At 54.5% G+C, this 19,769-nt stretch overlaps 3 protein-coding genes across 3 annotated transcripts in view; 1 reads left to right on the forward strand and 2 right to left on the reverse strand.

Moving 5' to 3' along the window:
• The window catches only part of Myrf (myelin regulatory factor), a 31,717-nt gene extending 25,023 nt beyond the window's left edge, over positions 1 to 6,694 (reverse strand). The window contains exon 1 of the mRNA XM_051146114.1: positions 6,582 to 6,694. Coding sequence (XP_051002071.1) covers positions 6,582 to 6,627 — 46 coding nt within the window. The 5' untranslated portion in view covers positions 6,628 to 6,694. The remainder of the gene's footprint in view (positions 1 to 6,581) is intronic.
• Tmem258 (transmembrane protein 258) overlaps positions 1 to 19,769 on the forward strand; it is a 105,242-nt gene that overhangs the window by 30,117 nt on the left and 55,356 nt on the right. The gene's annotated exons all lie outside the window — the stretch shown is intronic.
• Positions 12,367 to 19,769, reverse strand: part of Dagla (diacylglycerol lipase alpha) — a 58,014-nt gene continuing 50,611 nt past the window's right edge. The window contains exons 17-20 of the mRNA XM_051146113.1: positions 19,200 to 19,399; positions 18,156 to 18,285; positions 17,473 to 17,660; positions 12,367 to 15,682 (exon numbers count right to left, since the gene is read on the reverse strand). Of these exons, the coding sequence (XP_051002070.1) occupies positions 14,725 to 15,682; positions 17,473 to 17,660; positions 18,156 to 18,285; positions 19,200 to 19,399 (1,476 nt within the window). The 3' untranslated portion in view covers positions 12,367 to 14,724. The remainder of the gene's footprint in view (positions 15,683 to 17,472; positions 17,661 to 18,155; positions 18,286 to 19,199; positions 19,400 to 19,769) is intronic.

The following is a 19,769-nucleotide window of genomic DNA, read 5'->3' on the forward strand; positions in this document are numbered from 1 at the left end:
ACCCAAGCCCTCCATGCTGTAGGTCCATACGGTAGGTCCACTCTGGTTCCAGTGAGAAAGGGTCAAAGGTACTGGAGGGTGGGCCTCTCTTCGCCCCTGGAGTTAGAGCCTTGTGCCCCTGAAGTGAGTGCAAGTCACTAAGAACACTGTGGGTTTCCTAAGAACCAGCGTGGCTGAACATCTTGCTGCCGAGTTCAGATTGTGCTATCCTGAGTACAAGGTGATGGTTTGTGGGGACCAGGGAAGGCTGTAGTCCGAGGGTAGCTGAGACTCTGGATGCCCTGGAAGAGCAGAGTGTCTGAAGGCAGGCTAGGGGTGGGGGTGAGGGATTCTTCTGTTTCTGGTGTGGAATCAGGAGGGAACACAGGCAACTGTGGCTCAGACTTAAGGATTTGGTGGGACAGTTCACGCATGCTAGGTAAGCACTCTACCAAGTAAGCTACATTCCCAGCCTGTTTGTTGCAGTTTCAAGGGTGCAAGGTGGTAGTGATAAAGCCTTGGGCGCAAGCTTGTTTCCCAGGCATGTCCTCAAGTGCTCATGCACACAAATAAGGCAGGCCCCACTACCACCCCTCCCAAGACAGAGGTTCATATTGCTGGGTCAGGGTCCCCCAGCATAAGCATCTCCTCTTTTCTTTTCTCCCATCCTCTCTGCACAGTGCAAAGTCAGGCGCTTGCATCAGCTGCAGCTGCAGGTCCAATGGGACTAAACAAATAAATTCATGTCTCTGGCCCAATTCCCCCAGAAAGGCAGCTCCTTGCCTCACTTGGTGGGTAGTTTAGAGGCTACAAACCCTGCCTAGAGGTAAACGGAAGGCAGAACAACAGGGACAAAGACAGGCCAAGCACCATACAAGCCAGTGGCTCTCTGGCTTCCCACTCACGTGCTTTCCTCTTCTGTTCCCTGCCCCTTCTCCCTTACACTCTGACCTCAGTACTCTTTGGGTCTTCCTGATGACACCCTGGCAGCCTTGACCATATGGGTGAGTGCTGTGTGCTCCAGAAAGACCAAGGGCTGGGTGGACATCTACAATGGCTATCGGCATGCCAGACCCCTCAGTATGCAATGAGATCCTCTTCCCTACCTCCCCTAAGAGGGCTCCACTGTAGTCCAGAATCGCATTCCCGCTTCTGTGGCTACCTGCATGAACATGGTGTATTACCTTTCAGCTCCTCCCTCTCAGAAAGAGGCTGTATGAATTATCTTTCCCCCCTGTGCCAAGGACTGCACCACTGCAGAGTGCTCTAGCCCAGCTGTACCGCGGGCAAAGAGCAAGGGTGGTTAAGCTCTTTTTGTTCCAGGGAACAAGTTCTACATCTCTGTGATGGAAGAGGAAGCCGACTTAACTGGTGGGACAGGACCCAAAACTTGACACCAGATGAAGCAACCAGGCCTGTCACACAGTTGCTTACAGACAGGAGACACTCAGCAGACTAAGACTGCCCCCCAGCCTGGAGTAAAGATCTCAGCGAGGGTGAGGGTCTTTCTCAAAGCACATAGCACCAGCTGTCAAACATGTGCCCAAGTCCGAGGCATCAACCTACTGTGTGAGTGGGTCAACAACCCTAAAGGTGAGTGCATGCCACCTGTCCCAGGCCATGCAAAGGGGCTGTGCACGTCCATGGGATGTAGGTTAAATAGGGCTGATATTCATGGAGTGGTCTACAGGCAGGGCAGGGTCCTTAGATCCTCTATGGGGGCTACTTCCCCAATCCCACAACAGCTCTGAAGGTCACTAACTAGTCCAGCTGTGCTCGCTTTTGACGGCTGAGACAATAGAGCCCAACCAGCTGTGACAAAGCCAAGAAGAGGGCCATGTAGCTAACAGGGCTAGCTGCAGGCCCCACTGCCTGCTAGAGGTTGCACAGAATCCTTGCATCAACTATCCCAGCCCCTGATCAGTGGGCCACCCACACCCAGTGGTAATGGCTGGAGACCTTGACGTGGGAGAATTGTCATCCGAACTGAGGGAAACTGAGGTGCTGAGGAGTTTGTGAGGCCTAGGCCATGAGGAGGAGGAAGGGAAGGCAGGCTGCCTACTCAGGGCGGGGCCACTCCAGTTAATAATCCAGTTAATGATTTCTGCTTTGTTCTTATCAGGGAGGGCAAAGTCCATCGGGAATAGCCAATCAGCAACCTAGCTTGGTGGTTACCCATTAGCCTCTGCTGCCAGGGCCCCCCAGAGCCCTTTGGGTGTTGTCTGGGCAGGTCTCCCAGGGAGATGCCATTCTACCCAGAGTGCTCTGTCCCCAAATAGCCTTCTTGGCTCTGCCTAAACCTCAAGGGGTACATTATTTAGCACCCCCACCCCCAGACTGAGGAAAGGCATAAGGTCAAGGGGCTGGTAACCAACTCTCCTGAATACTGATATGACTGCAGCCACTCCCAAAGAGTGGCTTTCCATGACACACACACACCCCAGGGCTCCTTTACATATAGATGGACCGATCGATCGATCATGGTCTCCACTGGCAGGGAGCATTTCCTGCCTGCCCTGTGTTGTGTGGCTCTGTGACACATGTGGGGACCTAGGGATGAGTCAGACCCCCTGTATTATCCATCCCCTCCTACCTGGCTCAGGGCCCAAAGGGTGGGCCTAGCCATCAGCTCACTATAGATTGGGGTTGGGATAGAAGTCTTGTGGGACTAGGGGTAGGTATCTGAGTCCTCGGCGGAGTTGGGGGTGGGTCCTGGACGGACCCAGGAGAATCTGAGGGATTAAGAAAAGCTTGGATCCAGTGTCTCCCTACCCACCTGCTCCAGGGTGAATCTCCAAAGACAGATAGGTGACAGAGGCCATAGAGCCACCTCCCATTTCACAGCCCCCGGCTATGTAGATGATGGGTGGTGTCCTCCCTCCCGAGTTACCAGATAGTCTCCACCTGAGACTCTTGCCTTCTGGAGGGGTTGGAAAGATGCTGCCCTCAACTGGCAGCCCCTCCCACAAGGCGTTGATGGCAGAGGAGAAAGCTGGCCGACTGAAGTCAGCCTACACTACCACCTAGCTAACCTTGTCTCTCAGAGTCTCAGTTTTGGCCCCTGAGACATGGGTCCATTCTGGTCCTCCCTCCCACCCTCCTCCCATCCAGAACTCTGTTGTCTACCTTGTGCAGCCCATCAGAGGCCACAGTGTCTGTTTGTCTAAAAATGATCAACTAGAAGCTCCTACTTAAAGCTAGGCGGTGGCAGCGCATTCCTTTACTCCCAGCACCAGGGAGCAGGGGCAGGTGGATCTCTGTGAGTTCAAGGCCATCCTAGTCTACAGAGGGAGTTCCAGGACAGTCAGGGCTACACAGGGAAACCCTATCTTGGGAAAGAAAGAGAGAAAGAAAGAAAGAAAGAAAGAAAGAAAGAAAGAAAGAAAGAAAGAAAGAAAGAAAGAGCACCTACGCTGGTCCAACTGACTTACCCTACCTGGAAAACAAACCAGAGAGGAAAGTATTGGTCAGACCCTCAGGTTCAGAAAGGGTAAGACCCAGGCCTGTTCCTGCAACCCTGGAGACCCCAAAGCCCCCAAACCTCAGTGGCCTATTTGACACTTGCTGGAGACCCAGTTCCCTTCAGTATCCAAACCGACCCCTACACAAACCTGCTTTGGGAAACACTTGCTAGGACAAGAGCCCCTCACATCACCATCGGCACAGCCTCTACCCAGAATCTTTTGTCCATATTCTAAAATGTCCCTCCTTCCCAGGATTGTGACAGAAGGTTCATCAGAGCTGAGGGCACATGGAGACCTCTGCCACCTGTGTTCCAGGTGAGGAAAAAGACCCCAGAGAGGCTCTGCGTAGGGCCACACAGCTCTCAACATGCCCTCTCAACATGGTCCTGCTCCATCACTGATCTGGATAAGAAGTCAGGCCCCCCACCAACCAGATGAAGAGAAATACATCATCCCCTATACCCGGTTACCTGCTGGGAGCCAATGCATCCTGCCCCGAGGTCCACTCTCTACAGGCCTTGTGCCCTCAGCTCTGGACTGCTGGTTCCTATCGCCAGGGGATTAACTGGGCAGTCACGGGGACCCAGCTGTACCAGCCTCGAGGGGGACGCCCTGTCCCAGCCTCCCACCAAAGGCTCTAAAGCGCCTTAGCCCCCAGTCTCACTCAGAGCAGGGTAGGGCATGCCCCTGTGTGCTGAGCTAGTGGGAGACACGGCGGGAGAAAGGACTCTTCAAGATCGCTCCTTCAGCAAGGGTCATTTTGTCGTCCAGCCCAGAACCCAAACCACGGAGCTCTCAGCCCACTATCTAGAGGGAATGACTGAGGCCATGTGGGAATCTGGATGAGGACCCAAGGGTCCCCATTTGAGTGTGAGAGCATACACTGTCACCAGGAGCTGGTGACTCATCAGCACCCATAAAACAAGGCCTCACACTTATGAGCACACCACAGGTCTATGGCTGCTCCCTCAGGCCCCTTCACCTCACAGGGAGAACCCCCACCTCACTGCCCAGCAGATTCCCTGCCAAAGCCAGTGCCTCTCAGACAGACTTAGAGGACTCAACCAGGTGCCTACCCACCCTGCCCATATCCCCAGGCTCTAGGAGACTGCTGAAGCCTGGCCCTCCTGAGCAGGCCCCACACCCCGCCTGCTTCCCACAGACATTCTTGACTCTCCTCTTATCTTTCTGGAGGGAGCAGCACAACCTCCCTGCCGGGCAGCCGCATGGCTAAGCTGTGGCGTCAGCCTCCCAGCCCCCCCCGCCCCCCAGGCCAGGAAGGAAAGTTTGGCTCAGAAGTGAGGAGCCCAGGCCAATTAGGCCCACCCCTGTGCCTGGAGCCCAGGTGGGGGTGGGAGAGGAAACTTAAGAATACCTTCAGAAATCAAGGGGCCCTGGCTCATGGGTCATTAGGGCACTGAGCAGCCATAAGGCACCCCTTAATCAGTACTTGTACCCCACAAGGACAGCTGACTCCTCTCCTAAGGTCCTTACTTCTCACAAGGTCCCTGAATACCCCTAACCTAGGCTCAGTCTCGGGAAGTGAGCTCCTGGGACTGAGGGATGCTGTTTAGCACCCCTCAAATAGTATAGCTGCCTCAGAATTGATCGTCAAATCTAGTCCAAGCCTAGCATTTTGGGGCCTTGGGACTTGTTCTGCCAGGGTGCTCAGCATCCTGGAGTGAAGATGGCAGAGACTTAGGGCTGTCCTCTCCTTGGGTTGCTCAGCAAGTAGAAGTGGACAAAAGTCCATTCTGTGGTTGCCCAAGTCACAGAAAGGGAGACAGAGACAGAAAAAAGTCCTCCTCTTGCCCTGGAGAAATCTCTCAGGACCTTGGCACTGGGCTTTAGACTTGGGCCTTGATTTCTATCCTGCAACTCGCACTCCCAGCCTGGTATGCCTATAGCAACAGGTTCTGCTCATGGAAGCCCTTTCTCACACGTAGGTGCAAGATGTTAGCTTAGGGACCAGGAAGATGGTAAGACAGGGGTCAGGCTCCCAACATAGCGGGGATGGATACAAAAGGGGCTCAAGAGCCTGGCCTCACACTACAGTGAGGGTCTGAGAAACCCAGCAGGCTGGGAGATGTCAGCCTGCACCTCCCCTCCCCCTCCCCAGTCCCTTCCCTCCTGAACCCAGCGCTCAGGGGGGAGGGGCAGTCCTGGAAGAGGGGCAGGGGCAGCTCCGGAAAAGATGAGGTGGTATTTAGATTAGGAACAGACTCTAAAATCAATGCGGGGTGGGGGCTGGGGGGCGCTGGGGAAGCGGGGTAAGGGAAAATTTTTAGTCATTCATAGATCCCACTGGAGAAGGTTTTTTTCAGGTCAAGGTGAGGGGGCCAGGTCACTCCTGGTGCAGGGAGAGACAGCTTTTTGGTCAGATGTGAGGGACCCAGCCCGGACGAGCCACATGGGGCTGGTTGGATGCCATTTACAGTATTGTGAAGGTCTCCAAGGGCAGAGGCAGCTGGTGGCAGAGATACTAGCTTCGAGGCAGGGAGGGAGTTCTATCTGTAGGAGGCGTACTAAAGTGAGGGGTTTGCCCCCAGGCAGGGAAGCAATAGCTTCAAGAATTTCAGCCTTAGCGGACGAAGCAGGTGACAGTCTCAAAGGGCAACGCAGTCTCCAAGGGTGTCTCAACCTCCAGGACGCAGTCAAGAGGTCCTTGCTCCTAAGAGGTTGGCTAGGCTTTGGGGTCCCAGTCTTAAGGGATATGGGAAGTCCCAGAATAGAATGGAGTAGGAGCCTGGCGAGGATGGAGTGCCAAGAAGTGGAATACAGTCCCCAGACTAGAGAAGTGTGCTGAGGATTAGAGTGTCACCATCTAGAGGGACCGAGGGACCCGAAAGGCTCCAAGGAGGACTGAGTACGGAAGGAACCCATCCCCAAGGAAGCTGAGTGTTGGAGACAGATGGAAAGTCCAAATCCAAAGGGCGTGGGCAGACACCTCCTGGAGACTTCTAATCTCGAAGCCAATCACCTTGCTGTTGCCAGTCTGGAGTAGAGTTCCTGCCCAAAGGAGACTTTGTGGGGGTCCTTACACGATGGAAATCCTATGGGAGTCCTGTCTTCAGGAAGATAGGCTTGCCTATCCCAGCGCAGAACGTTAGCCGCCCAACCGGCCCCGCGATCTCTCACCTTCGAAGAAGCGCTGCAGCGCTTCGGTTTCGTCCACCACCTCCATGGCCCGCCTGCCCGGCGCGTGCGCTCCGGCCGCAGCCCTGCTACAGCCTGGCCCGGGGGCGCGGCATCGCCCGGGCGGCCCGCGCGACAGTCCCGGCTGGACTCCCGCTACAGTCCCGCCAGGCTCGCCTTACGCTCGCTACCCGCAGCCCAAGCCCAGCCTCCGCCTGCCCCGCGCCCCGCCCGCCGTCCGCAGCGCCCTCTGGCGGTATGCCCGGAGCCGCAACCTCGGGTAGCGGGACGCCGCGTCGCCTGCATGGGGCGCTCGACGTGGCATTGGTGTCCTGGCTTCTGCCTTGCCTTGAAGTCTCTGGGAAGTGATTCAAGATCAGCCGCGGTTCACTCTTTCCTTGGATAGGTAAGGTTCCAGATTATGAATCTGAGGGTTTTCAGAACCAGATCTCAGCGATGGTTCCTACTCCTTTTGGGACTTACTCTATCCCAGAGAGCAATGTGCGTGCACCAAAGATAGGTTTGTAATGTGCTGGGCCTGCACAGAGCAGCCTATAGGTGTTACCCCAGTTAATCTAGGCAGGTCTACACTAAGGAGGAACTCCCTACTCCCTCTCTCAAGACAGGGTCTCACTATGAAGATCTAGCTGTTCTGGAATTCACTAGTTGGCCTGGAACTCTGAGAGATCAGCCTTCTTCTGCCTCCCGAGTGCTGGGATTAAAGGCATTTGCCATCACGCCCAAGTAGAAGGAACTATTATAATTTGCATTTAGTGATGAGGAAACTGAGACTTAATGAGGAGGGCCTGCCTAAGGAAGTGCTTCTCCATAGAACTTTCAGGACTGACAGAAATAACTCTAGGTGTTGTCATTAGCCACAGAGGCCGCTGAACACCTGAAATGTGGCTCTGGTGACTGAACACCCGAATTTTCTGTTTGATATTTTAAAACTAGCTTGAGCTTAGTTAGTGTACGACAATGGCAGTATTGGACAATACAGGTGAAGAGTTCAAGGTCAGCAGGGTTCCAATTTTAATGAGTCATCCCCCTACTCCACATACACACATAATCCGAGATAGGGTTTCTCTGTGTAGCTTTGGCTGTTCTGGGCTCATTCAGTAGACCAGGCTGGTCTTAAGCTCAAAGAGATCCACCTGCCTCTATCTCCTGAGTGCTGGGATTAAAGCTTGCACTACAACTGCCCAGCAAGAGACACACTCTTTTTTGTTTGTTTGGTTGGTTGGTTTGGTTTGGTTTTTCGAGACAGGATTTCTCTGTGTAGCCTTGACTGTCCTGGATTCAATTTGTAGACCAGGCTTACCCCAAACTCACAGTGATCCGCCTGCCCCTGCTTCCTGAGTGCTGGGATTACAGGCATGCACCAACACTGCCCGGCCAAGAGAAACACTCTCATTCCCTGCTGCCTGGCCTGATATTTAATCTGAAATCATCTCCTGTTTTAACTCTTACCTCCATCTTGCCCCACTACACAGCATCTCTGCTACATGATTTCTCTGCAATCCTTTTCAATAATTCTTCATAAATCAGAAATTAGATCACACCAAACACTGGTTTGACATTTAAAAGCCAGTGCTTTGCCCTTCCACTCCAATATCTGAGCCTCTTGCCCTGGTTCCTCGGGCCTTGCATCACCTCTCTCTCCTTGACGCAATGACCTCAGCGTCAACTGCTTTCTCCACTGCTCACTAAACCATTGCTACCAAGCGCTTCTGCCATCACCCACATATGCCAGGCCCATATCTGCCACAGAGCCATGGCACATGTTAGTTCATCTATGATGCTTGTTCCCAAAAGGCTAGTTCTTCTCGGCCACCAGGCCTCAGTGCACACATCAGTATCGTATCCAAGCAGTGCCCTCCACGTCAGCCTTTCTCATCTTCATCCGGCTGTACCTTTCGACTTAGTCTCCTTTATCCTCCTCCTTGTGAAAGGGAGCGAGCTCACTTCTATAACTTCAATACCAAAAATGTACCAACTGACACAGAGGAGGTGCCCAAAAAGTACGAGCTGAATGTGTGAACGAAGGCATCTGCAAACTTCAGAACCGTAGATCTAGAGGCAGAGAATTCTGGGATCCCACACCCAGCAAATCCCACTATAGAGTGGCTCGGTGCCCAATCTCAGAGGACCCTTCAGCACAGCAAGTCAGAACCAGAAAGACCTGTACCACTACACTACTGTATCACTGCACCTCTACACTACTGTACCACTGCACCACTGCACCACTACACCACTGCACCTCTACACTACTGAACCACTACACTACTGTACCACTGCACCACTACACCACTCTACCGCTACAGCACTGCACCACTGTATCATTACACTACTGTACCACTGCACCACTGCACCTCTACACCACTCTACCGCTACAGCACTGCACCACTGTATCATTACACTACTGCACCACTGCACCACTGTACCACTACACCACTGCACCTGTACACTACTGTACCACTACACCACTGTATCATTACACTACTGCACCACTGCACCATTGTACCACTACACCACTGTACCACCACATCACTGCAACCACTGCACCACTGCACCACTACGCCACCGCACCACTGTACCACTACACCACCGTACCACTGTACCACTACATCACTGCAACCATTGCACCACTGCACCACCACACCACTGCACCACTGTATCACTACACTACTGCACCACTGCAACCACTGCACCACTGTACCACTAATTCACTGCAACCGCTGCACCACTGCACCACTGTACCACTACACCACTGTGCCACTGCACTACTGCACCACTGCACCACTGTACCACTGTACCACTACACCACTGTAGTGGCCAGGGCATCTACACCAGGCTCTGCAGACACAGTGAGACTAGTTGGGGAAACAGCGACCCCTGCTGGGTGGAAGATTCAGGACCTGAGGCTGGCAGGATGCTCAGCACTGCCTGTCTATGCCTGGGCTCCCCTGCCGTTCCCCAGAGAGCCCTGGGCTGGGATCTCTTGGGAAAAATGATATTAAGGCCTTCCTCCCAAGCACAGAGATACACACCTGTAATCAAAGTACCTAGGAGGCTGAGACAGGAAGATTGCAAGTGCAAAACCAATGGGGGCTACAAAGTGAAACCAACACGCACGCACACACACACACACACACACACACACACACACACACACACACACACCAGTAACAACAGCCCAGAAGGGTGCTAGCAAGTCAAGATACTAACCTAGCCAACCTAGGACTTTTGGCTCTCCCTGGCAGTGGACATCAGACTAAGGTAGAAAACAAGCCCAGCTTTGCAGGTAGTCTGGTGAGAGCCCATGAGCTCTCCTGTTGCCCCGCCTGCCTCCCTCCTTCTCAGTGGCCAGCATGGGGGAAGGGCAGCCAGAGCCTGCACTCCAGATGTGGCCCAGTCAGCAGGCTTGTAGTGGCCCTCCGAGGAGGGCTTGGGGGAGGGGATGCCCAGGCTGGCGGGTGCCTCACAATGAGGTTTTGTCCCTCTGGGGGGCGGTTCTCAGAGCTGCCTCTCTTAGGTATATAGAGTGGGATTTTGCTGGAGGCCCAGCTGTGGGCACTGACCACAGTTCCCTCTTTCCAGCCTGGGGGGCCCACGGAGGGGGGGGAGAGGAGGCCGGACTGAGTGGCCCATTCTTTTCCAGCTCATGCACCCAGAGGTTTGTCTCCTCTGCAGACTCCCCTAAGACAATTGCTATTCTGCACTCCAGCCCCTCCTCCAACCAGGGTCAGGCCTGCCTACAAAGCAAACTCTAGTCAGGCCATGCAACTTTCAAAGATGAGTTGCCAGAGTTGCCTGGGATACTAGAGAAATAACATCCCTTTGAGACCTCCACCCCCCCCCAAGATCGTTCCTCCATACTCCACACGCCTAAATGTCTACTAAGGGTGGGCTGGAGACCCCAGTGTTGGTCTTGTCAGGTCATCAAGGGCTGAGGATGGAAAACCCACCACATTATCAAGACAATGATCTCCCTCACGCTCAGGGTAACCCTGAGGTTAGACCAGGCAGGATACAGGCCCCTTTTAATCTCACAGGAGCTGGCCCAACTTGGGGGGGGAGAGGGGGGACTAAGGCCCTGTCACCCTCCTATTCCACTAGGTCACAAGAGCCAAAGAACAGCCCAGAGCTTCTCATATCTGGGCTGGGGTGAAGGAGGAGGCTTAGGCACCATGATGAAGTTGGGACCCAAGTCTACCTTACAGCAAGGGGAGGTGGTGCTGGGGCTGGTAAAGGAGCCAGGGGGACCTCTGTCTGTACCAGACTTTGTCATCTGTGGAGACAGTTGCCATCTGCTGTACGACCCTGAGCAAGCCACATTACCTCTCTGGCCATTTGCTCTGCTTCTGCTCTTTTAGGGCCAGGATCATTTGCAGACTGATGAGAGGACCCCAGGCTAGGAGGACAAACCTCTGTGTTTGGTACCTCTTGTATGACCCTGAGCAGGCTGTTTCTTGTTCTGTTCAGAGGCATCATGGGGAGACAGCATTCAAGGCCAAGAGCCCTAGCTCCTCATCAAGTGGGCTCAAACTGATTTTGGGGCAGTCAGAGTAGGAAGGAGTCAAGGCTTAGCTGGGCCAGGGCATCTACACCAGGCTCTGCAGGCACAGTGAGACTAGTTGGGGAAACAGCACCCCCTGCTGGGTGGAAGATTCAGGACCTGAGGCTGGCAGGATGCTCAGCACTGCCGGTTTACCTGGGCTCTCCTGCCGTTCCTCAGACTTAGTGCTCTGGATCCAGTCTAGGCTGGGATCTCTGTGGCTGCTCAGGCGTTTTTTACACACCCTCAGAGAAGCCCTCAACAAAGCTTCCTGTGGCTACCCCTCTGGGATCTCATTCTTGCCCTACCTCACAGCATGAGTGGGAAGCCAAGGGGTGGGTGGACATAAAGCCAGCCTGGTCTTCCAGTTGCTAGTTCTACATCTAGGCCAGGTTACCCACTCTTTTCTTTGTTTGTTTTTGTTTTTCAAGACAGTTTCACTTGTAGTCCTGGTTGTCCTGAACTTGCTTTGTAGACCATGCTGGTCTTCAACTCACAGCGATCTGCCTGCCTCTGCCTCCTGCACTGGGATTAAGGGCATGTGCCACCACGCCTGTCTAGGTTACCTACTCTTGAGTCTCAGAGCTCTCCAGAAGGGAAACGGGGGCTCCCATGTGTCAAGGGCACTGTGATAAACACAAACATTTTCCCAGAATACCTCACATGGGCAGGACTCACATACATGAGGACTTCTGCCCGCTTGACGTAACTCAGTACTGTCTTGAGCCTGGGCACTGACAACGGCAGGAAGCCAAGGAAAAACACAGGGCCCTCCCTAACCTAGTGAACCACATCTGTGTTTTATTTTTAAATTTGTATTGTTTATGTATTTATTCGTGGGGAGGTGGTGCATGTGCCACAGTGCATGCATGTGAAGATCAAAGGACAGTTTCATGGAAGTCATTTCTCATCTACCATATGATTTCTGGGAATCAAACTCAGGTGGTCCAGTTTAGTGACAAGTGCCTTGACTTACCTGCTAAGATATCTTCCTGGCCTAGCATTTACATGTTTGTGCCAACTTTGAGCCACACAGTTCTAACCGAATGAGTGTTCTTACTCGGACCTACATGCCTTCTGTCTTTAGTGGGCACAAAAGGCTTGATCCCAAGGTGCCTCTAGTTTTCTGGCTGGTCTAGGAAATGGTCTCAGAGGTCCTCATTCTCTTACCCTGCTGTGAACTTGGCAGCAGGTCCCCATCTTGCCTCCATTATCCCCACCTGATGAAAAGATACCACATGTTGCAGAGGTGTGCTTCTACATCCAGTTTATACACAGCTCTATACAATATACAGAAAACTTTATATACAGATATATTTATAGAATAAGCTATATTAATTTGTCTCTCCTTTTTACAGCAATATTAGTGTGGATCTTTCATACATTAAGTACAAAAAGGTCATGGGAGAATGGCACGTGGAGTGCAGAGGGTTTATGGGGGCCTGGCTGTTCGCTACTAGTTGCATATGGAAGTCACCCAGATCCCTGGGAGGACAGGCCAGCGCATGGCTGGGAGAGCTTGTGCTGCGGGCCTGGGGGACAGTGTGGGGGGTCCATCTGAACTGGAATGAAGGGGGTGGCTCAGACCCCCCAAAATGTGGCGTGAAGGGAACGTGCAGCAGGCCCACCCTTCTGGAGTCAGGCGAGGAGGGAACGGGGGTGGGGTGGGCTGGCCCTGGGTGTCTAGGGCTGAGACCAAGCCTGCCCCAGGCCCAAGTCTGTAACACAGTATGGCTGCAGCCTTGGGGGTGGGGGGTATGTCCCTGAAGGCTCAGTCCTGGGCATAGGGGCATGCCTTAAAGGGGACCCCCATACCTGCCCTGGCAGAAGAAGAGTTAAAAGGCCAGATCCACAACTCTTCTTGTTGGATTATTCCTCTGATTTAAGATTTTTGTCTAAGGTTTGAATTCTAAGAACCACTGATTTTTATCTTACTTCTGTGCTAGACTGAGGCAGTGCCTTGGTAGGAGGTGGGGTGGCCAGGATTCTGTTGAGGGGGGAAATCACAGAGTAAGGGGGAGGCCCAGCCCCCACATCTCTGTCTTCATCTGTTAGGGTGGCTAACTAGTCAGGCCACCCCAGCTGTGGGGGTTAGAGTCAGGGCTCAGGCCCAGGTACCTGTGATCATGAGGTGGTCAGGGGAGCCTAAGTATCCCAGAGAGGCTGTGAGTGGGGCTAAAGTGGAAGGGACCATGCTTCCAAGGTGACAAGGGCACAAGAGTGGGCAGCTGCTTGCCTGCACGCCCCAGTGACCGGCTTGTCCCAAAGCTTTACTTCACAGGCTATATTCTTGGCAGGTTAGGAGAAGCAGAAGGCAGGCAAGGTGGGGAAGGCGGGCAGCCCTCTGCAGCCCCTTTCCTCAGGAGTGGTGCACATTCATGCACATGCACACACACACACCTGACACTACCATGCACAACCTCCCCCAACCCCCCAGCCTGGGTAAAGGGCTGGGTTCCCACCTCCTGGACTGCTTCTCCAAACCATAGGAAAACCTAGGAAGGCCTCAGGCTAACCTGGAAGAGCCCCTGAGTCCCTGGCCCCTCGCCTTGGCAGTGGGCAGGGGTTTCCAGCCAGGTCCCACAATACCCTGCTCTTGGCCCTCTTCTTATGGGCAGGACACAGTGGGAGGTGGAGCCCAGACCTAGAAAGCAATTGGGCAGAGGCATGTTTGGTTTCAGACCCCAGGGCCCAGAGCTGCCTAGGCATGGTGGGGTTACATAAAGGGGTCAGGCAGGACACCAAGGAGACAGGGCTTTGGATACCTTGTTTTTCCCCAGGGCCCTGGCTCTGCAGCCAGGGGCGATGTCATAGGAGTGTCCACCACCCTTTGAATGGCCAGAATCCTGGGGATAGAAGGTGAGCCAGGAAGCCAGGGAGTGGCAGGTGGGCAGGCAGGCCCAGTGGCCATGACCCATGAAGACAAGGGGCACCAGGCAGAGAAGGGGCAGCCCTGGCCCCACCCTCCTTTGGGCCCCTCTGGTCTTTAGGTCCCACTCAGAGGGGACAATTCAACACATGATTGGGAATGGGGGCTTGCGAGCCCAGGATAAACCTGAGCCAAGCCCAGCAGATTCTGTAAACATACACAGCACTGTGGGCCACCTTGGTGGGGATCACCCCAGGGGGCTGGCCAGCAGGCACCAGATCTGGGGGATAGTGGCCAGGGTGGGTGCCAATTTGAACGACATATGAGACTATGTGGAGAGGGGGCTGCGTTCTGCCTCGGCTCTGGGAGAGTAGCTGGAGGGCAGTGACGGGAACTTAGCTTGCCTAGTGCCAGTCCCAGAACAGAGATACCAGGCTGCCCACACAGAGGAGTCAGGCTGAGGGCTGAGGATTAACCATCCAACCTGAAAGCTCCTCCCTGTACCAAAGCCACCCCTGCTTTCCCCCAGACATCTTGGTTCTGGGTGTCCTAGGCTGAGGTAGGGATGCAGACCCCCTGCTCAGCAGCAGTGCTCCAGGGCCTGAGACCACTTGGCCTCTGGGAGGCTCTCCTCAAAGCTACTGGGCCCCCGAATGGCACTAGGTACCCACGGGGCCTTGAGTTCTGGTCAGGGAGGAGGCAGCAGCCACTGCCAGTTGCTAGCGTGCTGAGATGACCAGATCATCCTGCTTGGCAGGGCTGGCCCCGTGGTCTGTCGGGGTGGAAGTCCGGATCTTGTCTGTGGCCAGACACTCCTGGCTGCTGAGGCCTGTGGGTGTCAGGTCCATGAGCTCCCCTGAGGAGCTGAGTGGGAAGGAGGGCGAGAGTGAGATGCCAGAGGAGGGCTCAGCAGATCCTGCGAAGAGGCGTGGGGGCTTGGGTACCAGATTGGGCTCAAACTGAGCCCGAAGCAAGATTTCCTGTTGGCTGGGGGACTTGGGGCCCTCAGCATAGTCACTAGTGGGGCTTTCCGACACCACCATGCAGTAGAGGTCCTGGAAGGAGCTGCTCTTGCTGTCCAGGTTGAAGAGGCTGTCGATGAACTCGGCGAATTCTAGCACTTGAGGGCTGGGTGAATCCCCCAGGCGCCCATTGTGCAGTGCTAGCTCTCCCCTCGGGGCCACCCCACTACCCTCGCCACCTGCTGCCTCCTCTTCCTCGTTGGTTGTACTTGGTGGTCGCTCGGGAGTGACACCCCCGCTGCCCAGAGCTGCCTCCAGGGGCTGGGTGTCCTGCGAGTGCTTGGACAGGCTGTCGGCTGCCAGCAGCTCTGTGCGTGAGCTGAGGGATGGGTTCTCCTCTGGAATGGCCGGATCGATGTAGAAGAGGTGGCCCTCATCACGCTCCAGTACTGCGTGGAGGCTGGGCGAGCCTCGGATACTGCGGAAGCCCGAGGAGCGACGAGAGTCAAAGCTGTACAGCGATTCCGTGTCTGAGAGGCTCTCCATGGTGGCCAGTGGTGCCCGCCGGGATTGCAGCTCTGCTGCCAGCCGCTCCTGGGTGGACAGCAGTAACAGCTCTACAGGATCTTGGCGGGCTGCTGATGCAGCAGCCACTGGGGACAGCAGTCGCCCCTCAGAGAAGCCCTCCAGGCTCATCTCAGACTGACACTTGCTCCTACAGAGGAAGGGCGGCGTAAGAAAAGGATAAGACTCAGAAGGCAAAAGAGACCAGCCCCTACTCCCCAGGCTAGAAGGAAGTGGGGACAGGGACACAATCAATTCAGTCCTTGTTGAGTGGTTTGGGGTAGGGAATCCAGACTTTTGAAAACCAACTCAGAGTCTGGAGGGATGGCTCAGTGCTATAAAAAGCACTCGCAGTGCTGCCAGAGGACTTGAGTTCCATTCCCAGCACCTACATGGTAGCTCACAACTGTCTGTAACTCCAGTTCCAGAAGATCCAACATCCTATTCTAACTCAGAGCACAGGCATGCATGCAGGCAAAACACTCATACACATAAAAAATAAAATTAAAAATAAGTGAAAATAAAATCTAACCCACAGGGCTGGAGACACAGCCCAGAAGTTATAAGTGCTTCCTGTGAAGTGAAGGGGACATAAGTTCAGATCCTACCACCCACATCAGACAGCTCATAATCCCCAGTAATTCTAGCCCCAGGGGACTCAATGCCCTCTTCTGGACTCCATGGGCACCCACACGTATGTGTACAGACACTCACATAGACCCATACACACATGCACATAATAAAATGCATCTAAAATAAGATGAAATAAAACCAACTCATAAGAAGCTAAGATAGAAAACAAAAGGCTGATGCTAGGTTGACAGAAATGGAGTCCCCCAAAAGGCTTAAGACCCCACCAATAGCATTAAGATTCCCGAGGACTCTGGCCCTCTGCATCCATACCCACCAGCTAACAAGAGATTTAGGCATCGAGAGATTGGCTGCTCTGGCTCACCCAAGAGGCCACAGCGGGAAGGACAGAGAGACAGGGAAGGAAAGGGCAGGGAGGAAGGAAAGAAGGATTCTGCCCCCCCACCCCACCCCAACCCCACTCTCAGGCAGCCCAGTGCATTCCAGTGCCTCGTCTATCCCTTCTTCATCCCAGGGCTCCCCCACATTTCACATGATACAGCCCTGTGCTGGCAGTGGCAGCAAACTCTGGAGCCCCTGGCTCTGTGGGGAAGGAAGGGGGGTTGGGAATGTGTGGTAGCCTCATGCACAGTAGCCAAGGGCAGACATGAGGCTGCCACAGCCAACACAAAAGGAGAGGTGCCTAGGGGATCCCTTCTTCCCAACAGCCAGATTTATAAGCAAGAACACAAGGCCAGGGAGTCAGGGTCCCAAAAGGGCAGGACAACCTTCCCCTGTAAGAACCACTGCTCTAGAACCTATGCTGATGTGTGCACGCTTCTGTGAGTGCAGGTGTATGCCTTGGTACGAGTGTGCAGCTGGACCACATGCACCTGTGTATGGTGGGCCTGGCACAGGTACGGCCATTCGTTTACATGTCTACTTCTCCAAGTGTGCCCACTGCTTGCCTTGGTGTGTGTCCTGTGTGGAGTGTCCTGTGTTCTTATGAGTAAGGTTTGTCATAAGCTCCAATATATATGCACAGTTGTGTGAGCACCTGGGTGTAATATCTGTTTGGATCTAAGTGGGAATGGGCGATTGGTGCTTGGGTCCGGTGTGTGTAGGTCTTTGTGTGTTCTGAAACCTCTTATCCTACTTGGGAAATCCTGAGAACTGATGGTAAGGTGGGGAGATAGCTACCGTCAAGTGAGACCCTGAGCAGAGTTTGACTCCCACACTGCGCACGTGGACACAGCTTTGGAACTACGCATGGGCCCGACAGGCGCGCAGAACATGTGGATGTACATACATGCGACTACGCAGATGCTGGACCCACGCTCCCTTGGGGCAGAGTGGGGATGCAAGCCTCACCTGACACTGCTGTTGCGATGGTCTGTGGCAGGCAGCTCCAGGGCCAGGCCGGTGGGCAGAGGAGGCCCTGTGGGCAGCGGCTGCTGCTGGAAGATGAGCTCGGGAGTGAGGTCTACCTCAGTGGGGCTCACCATGACCTTTGCAGCAGAGAGCAGTGCTGTCTTTCCCTTGTTGTAATTCTCCAGCACCTGGGGACAGGATGGAGGGGCCTGGTGGTAGAGGGGTGGCCAGCCCGGGCCTGTGGCTTCCCAGAGTCAACGACAGCCTGAGAGGGTTCAGTGGGTCCTCTTTCCTCCTTGTGGAAGGATGGGGGCTTGCCATGGGATGCTTGTCTCTAGAGCAGGCACGTTAGAGCATTCTTTTCTTTTCAGGCCTTCAGTGGCTCACGAAGGTAGATGCTATCCCTTCTTGACTCCATATCTGGTCATGGCCTCTCTGTTCAGCCTTTCTCAGGGACAGGCCCCTAGAAGTCTTCTAAATTCCCTCCTTCCTACCATGGGGCAAATGTGGCATGGGAAAAGAGCCAAGAGTGTGGAGTGGAAAGATTGCAGGTCTTTCTGACCACCAGAGCCCAGCTGGGGACTGGGGACTGTGGCTGGATTGGCTAGCATCTGAGTCTCAGGTCCCTGGCTTTCAGAAGGGACACGATCTACAGGGCACTCACGGGCCCTGCCGGCACTCACCTTGTTGAGCCCCTCCATGACCACGTAGGGCAGGTGCTCATGGAGCATGGCTGGTGAGATGATCACCTCATTAAAGGCTTTGTTATCCCCCCAGATGGCGAAGTATGTGGGCTCCTCCTGCTCACAGCAGCTGAGAAGGACACCGGTAGGAAGAAGGGGGTCAGGGGACTCTGCTCTGTACACTTGTGGAGGGGTCTAGAGGCTGATCTGGAGGCCCCAGTCTACCCCAGACAGCAGGTGCGTGTTCCCAGGTCTGGCTGCTTTGCTCATAGCCTGTGAAAGGCTCACTGGAGCCTTAGCTTCCGTCCCTGCAAGGCCTCCCATCTGCTTTTGGTCTATGCTACAGCTGCTACCCCTGGGCGGGGCTTAGCTACCCCTGGGCGGGGCTTAGCTCCCTAACTTGCTATCAGGAGGGCAGCCTCCATTAAGAAAGGGGGCCCAGGACCCAGGGCTCTAAGCGTATGAAGCAGGAGCTCTACTTTCTAGCAGTGTTCTTGCTCTTGCCGTGGCCCCAGTCTTGGCCACACGGGTCTGCAGGGACACCAAGGTATGGGCTGGCTCAGAGTCAGGTGGCTGTAACAGGTCTGCTACTACTAAATGCATCAAGAATAGGGAGAGCTGCTTTGGGAGGCACCAGTAAAAGGCTGGCAGTGGGGTGCAAGTCAGAGGTTGAACAGGCCTCCATTTGACCCAGCTGGACCTGCCAGGCCTGGCCACCTTTGGGTCAGGTCCCTGATATCTGCTTCTGGATCTGTTGAATTCCCTGGCCTGGCCCTGTGAGGGACAGATGCTGCTTCTAAGGACTAGGCTCCTTCAGGGAGACACAGCATCATAAAGTCCTGCTGGAGACAGCTGTGGACTGGATCTTTGGTCCCCTTTCTATGGCTAGCAGCTGAGGGAACCCCTCTATGTGGGTCCTGCATTGTGATCTCTATCTCTGCCCCTGTTGTGGGTGATTATCTGAGCAAAGGGTGCTCCAGCCCCCAGCAACGCCTTCCCTTGACCCACACCTGCGGGTGTGGCCCAGACCTCCACAGCACCTACCAGCACTGTTCTGCAGGATGGTTATGGACCACGTGGATGATGCGGCCAGGTGGGTAGAGTGGGGTGCTAGCCGAAAGGGCAATGGTTAAATCACTGGGGTGGGTCCAGAGCCGTGTGCTGGCCAGGGTGGTCACCTCCACCTGATCCTCAGGCAGCTCTGACTTGGGGATACACTTGGTGGCCCCAACGATGATCCGCCACTGTATAGGGCCAGGGAGAAAGGGAGCAGAGTTGAGCAGCTCTGGCTGGATGGGTAGGATCAGGGGTGCTTGCAAGGAAGGGCTTAACAGATGAGAGGAGAGGGCTTATGATGGGGGCAGTGGCTGGAGCATTAAAGGTGTGTGCCCACCTGAAGAGGCAGTGGCTGAGGTGTATGGTGGCCAGGTGGCCAATAAGATGCCAAAGACAGATGACACCAAACTGTTGCATTTCAGAGCCGGTAAGGCACTGGAAGACTAGTCAAGCCCTCATCTAGTGGGTAGGAGACACACCCGGTGAGGAGAGGGATCTGCTCTGGGTCACTGTGCAAGGCAGAGGTATGACAGGCTTTAGTGTGACCCAGCTGGACCT

Source organism: Acomys russatus, chromosome 5, assembly GCF_903995435.1.
Source record: "Acomys russatus chromosome 5, mAcoRus1.1, whole genome shotgun sequence".
Classification (NCBI taxonomy): Eukaryota; Metazoa; Chordata; class Mammalia; order Rodentia; family Muridae; genus Acomys; species Acomys russatus.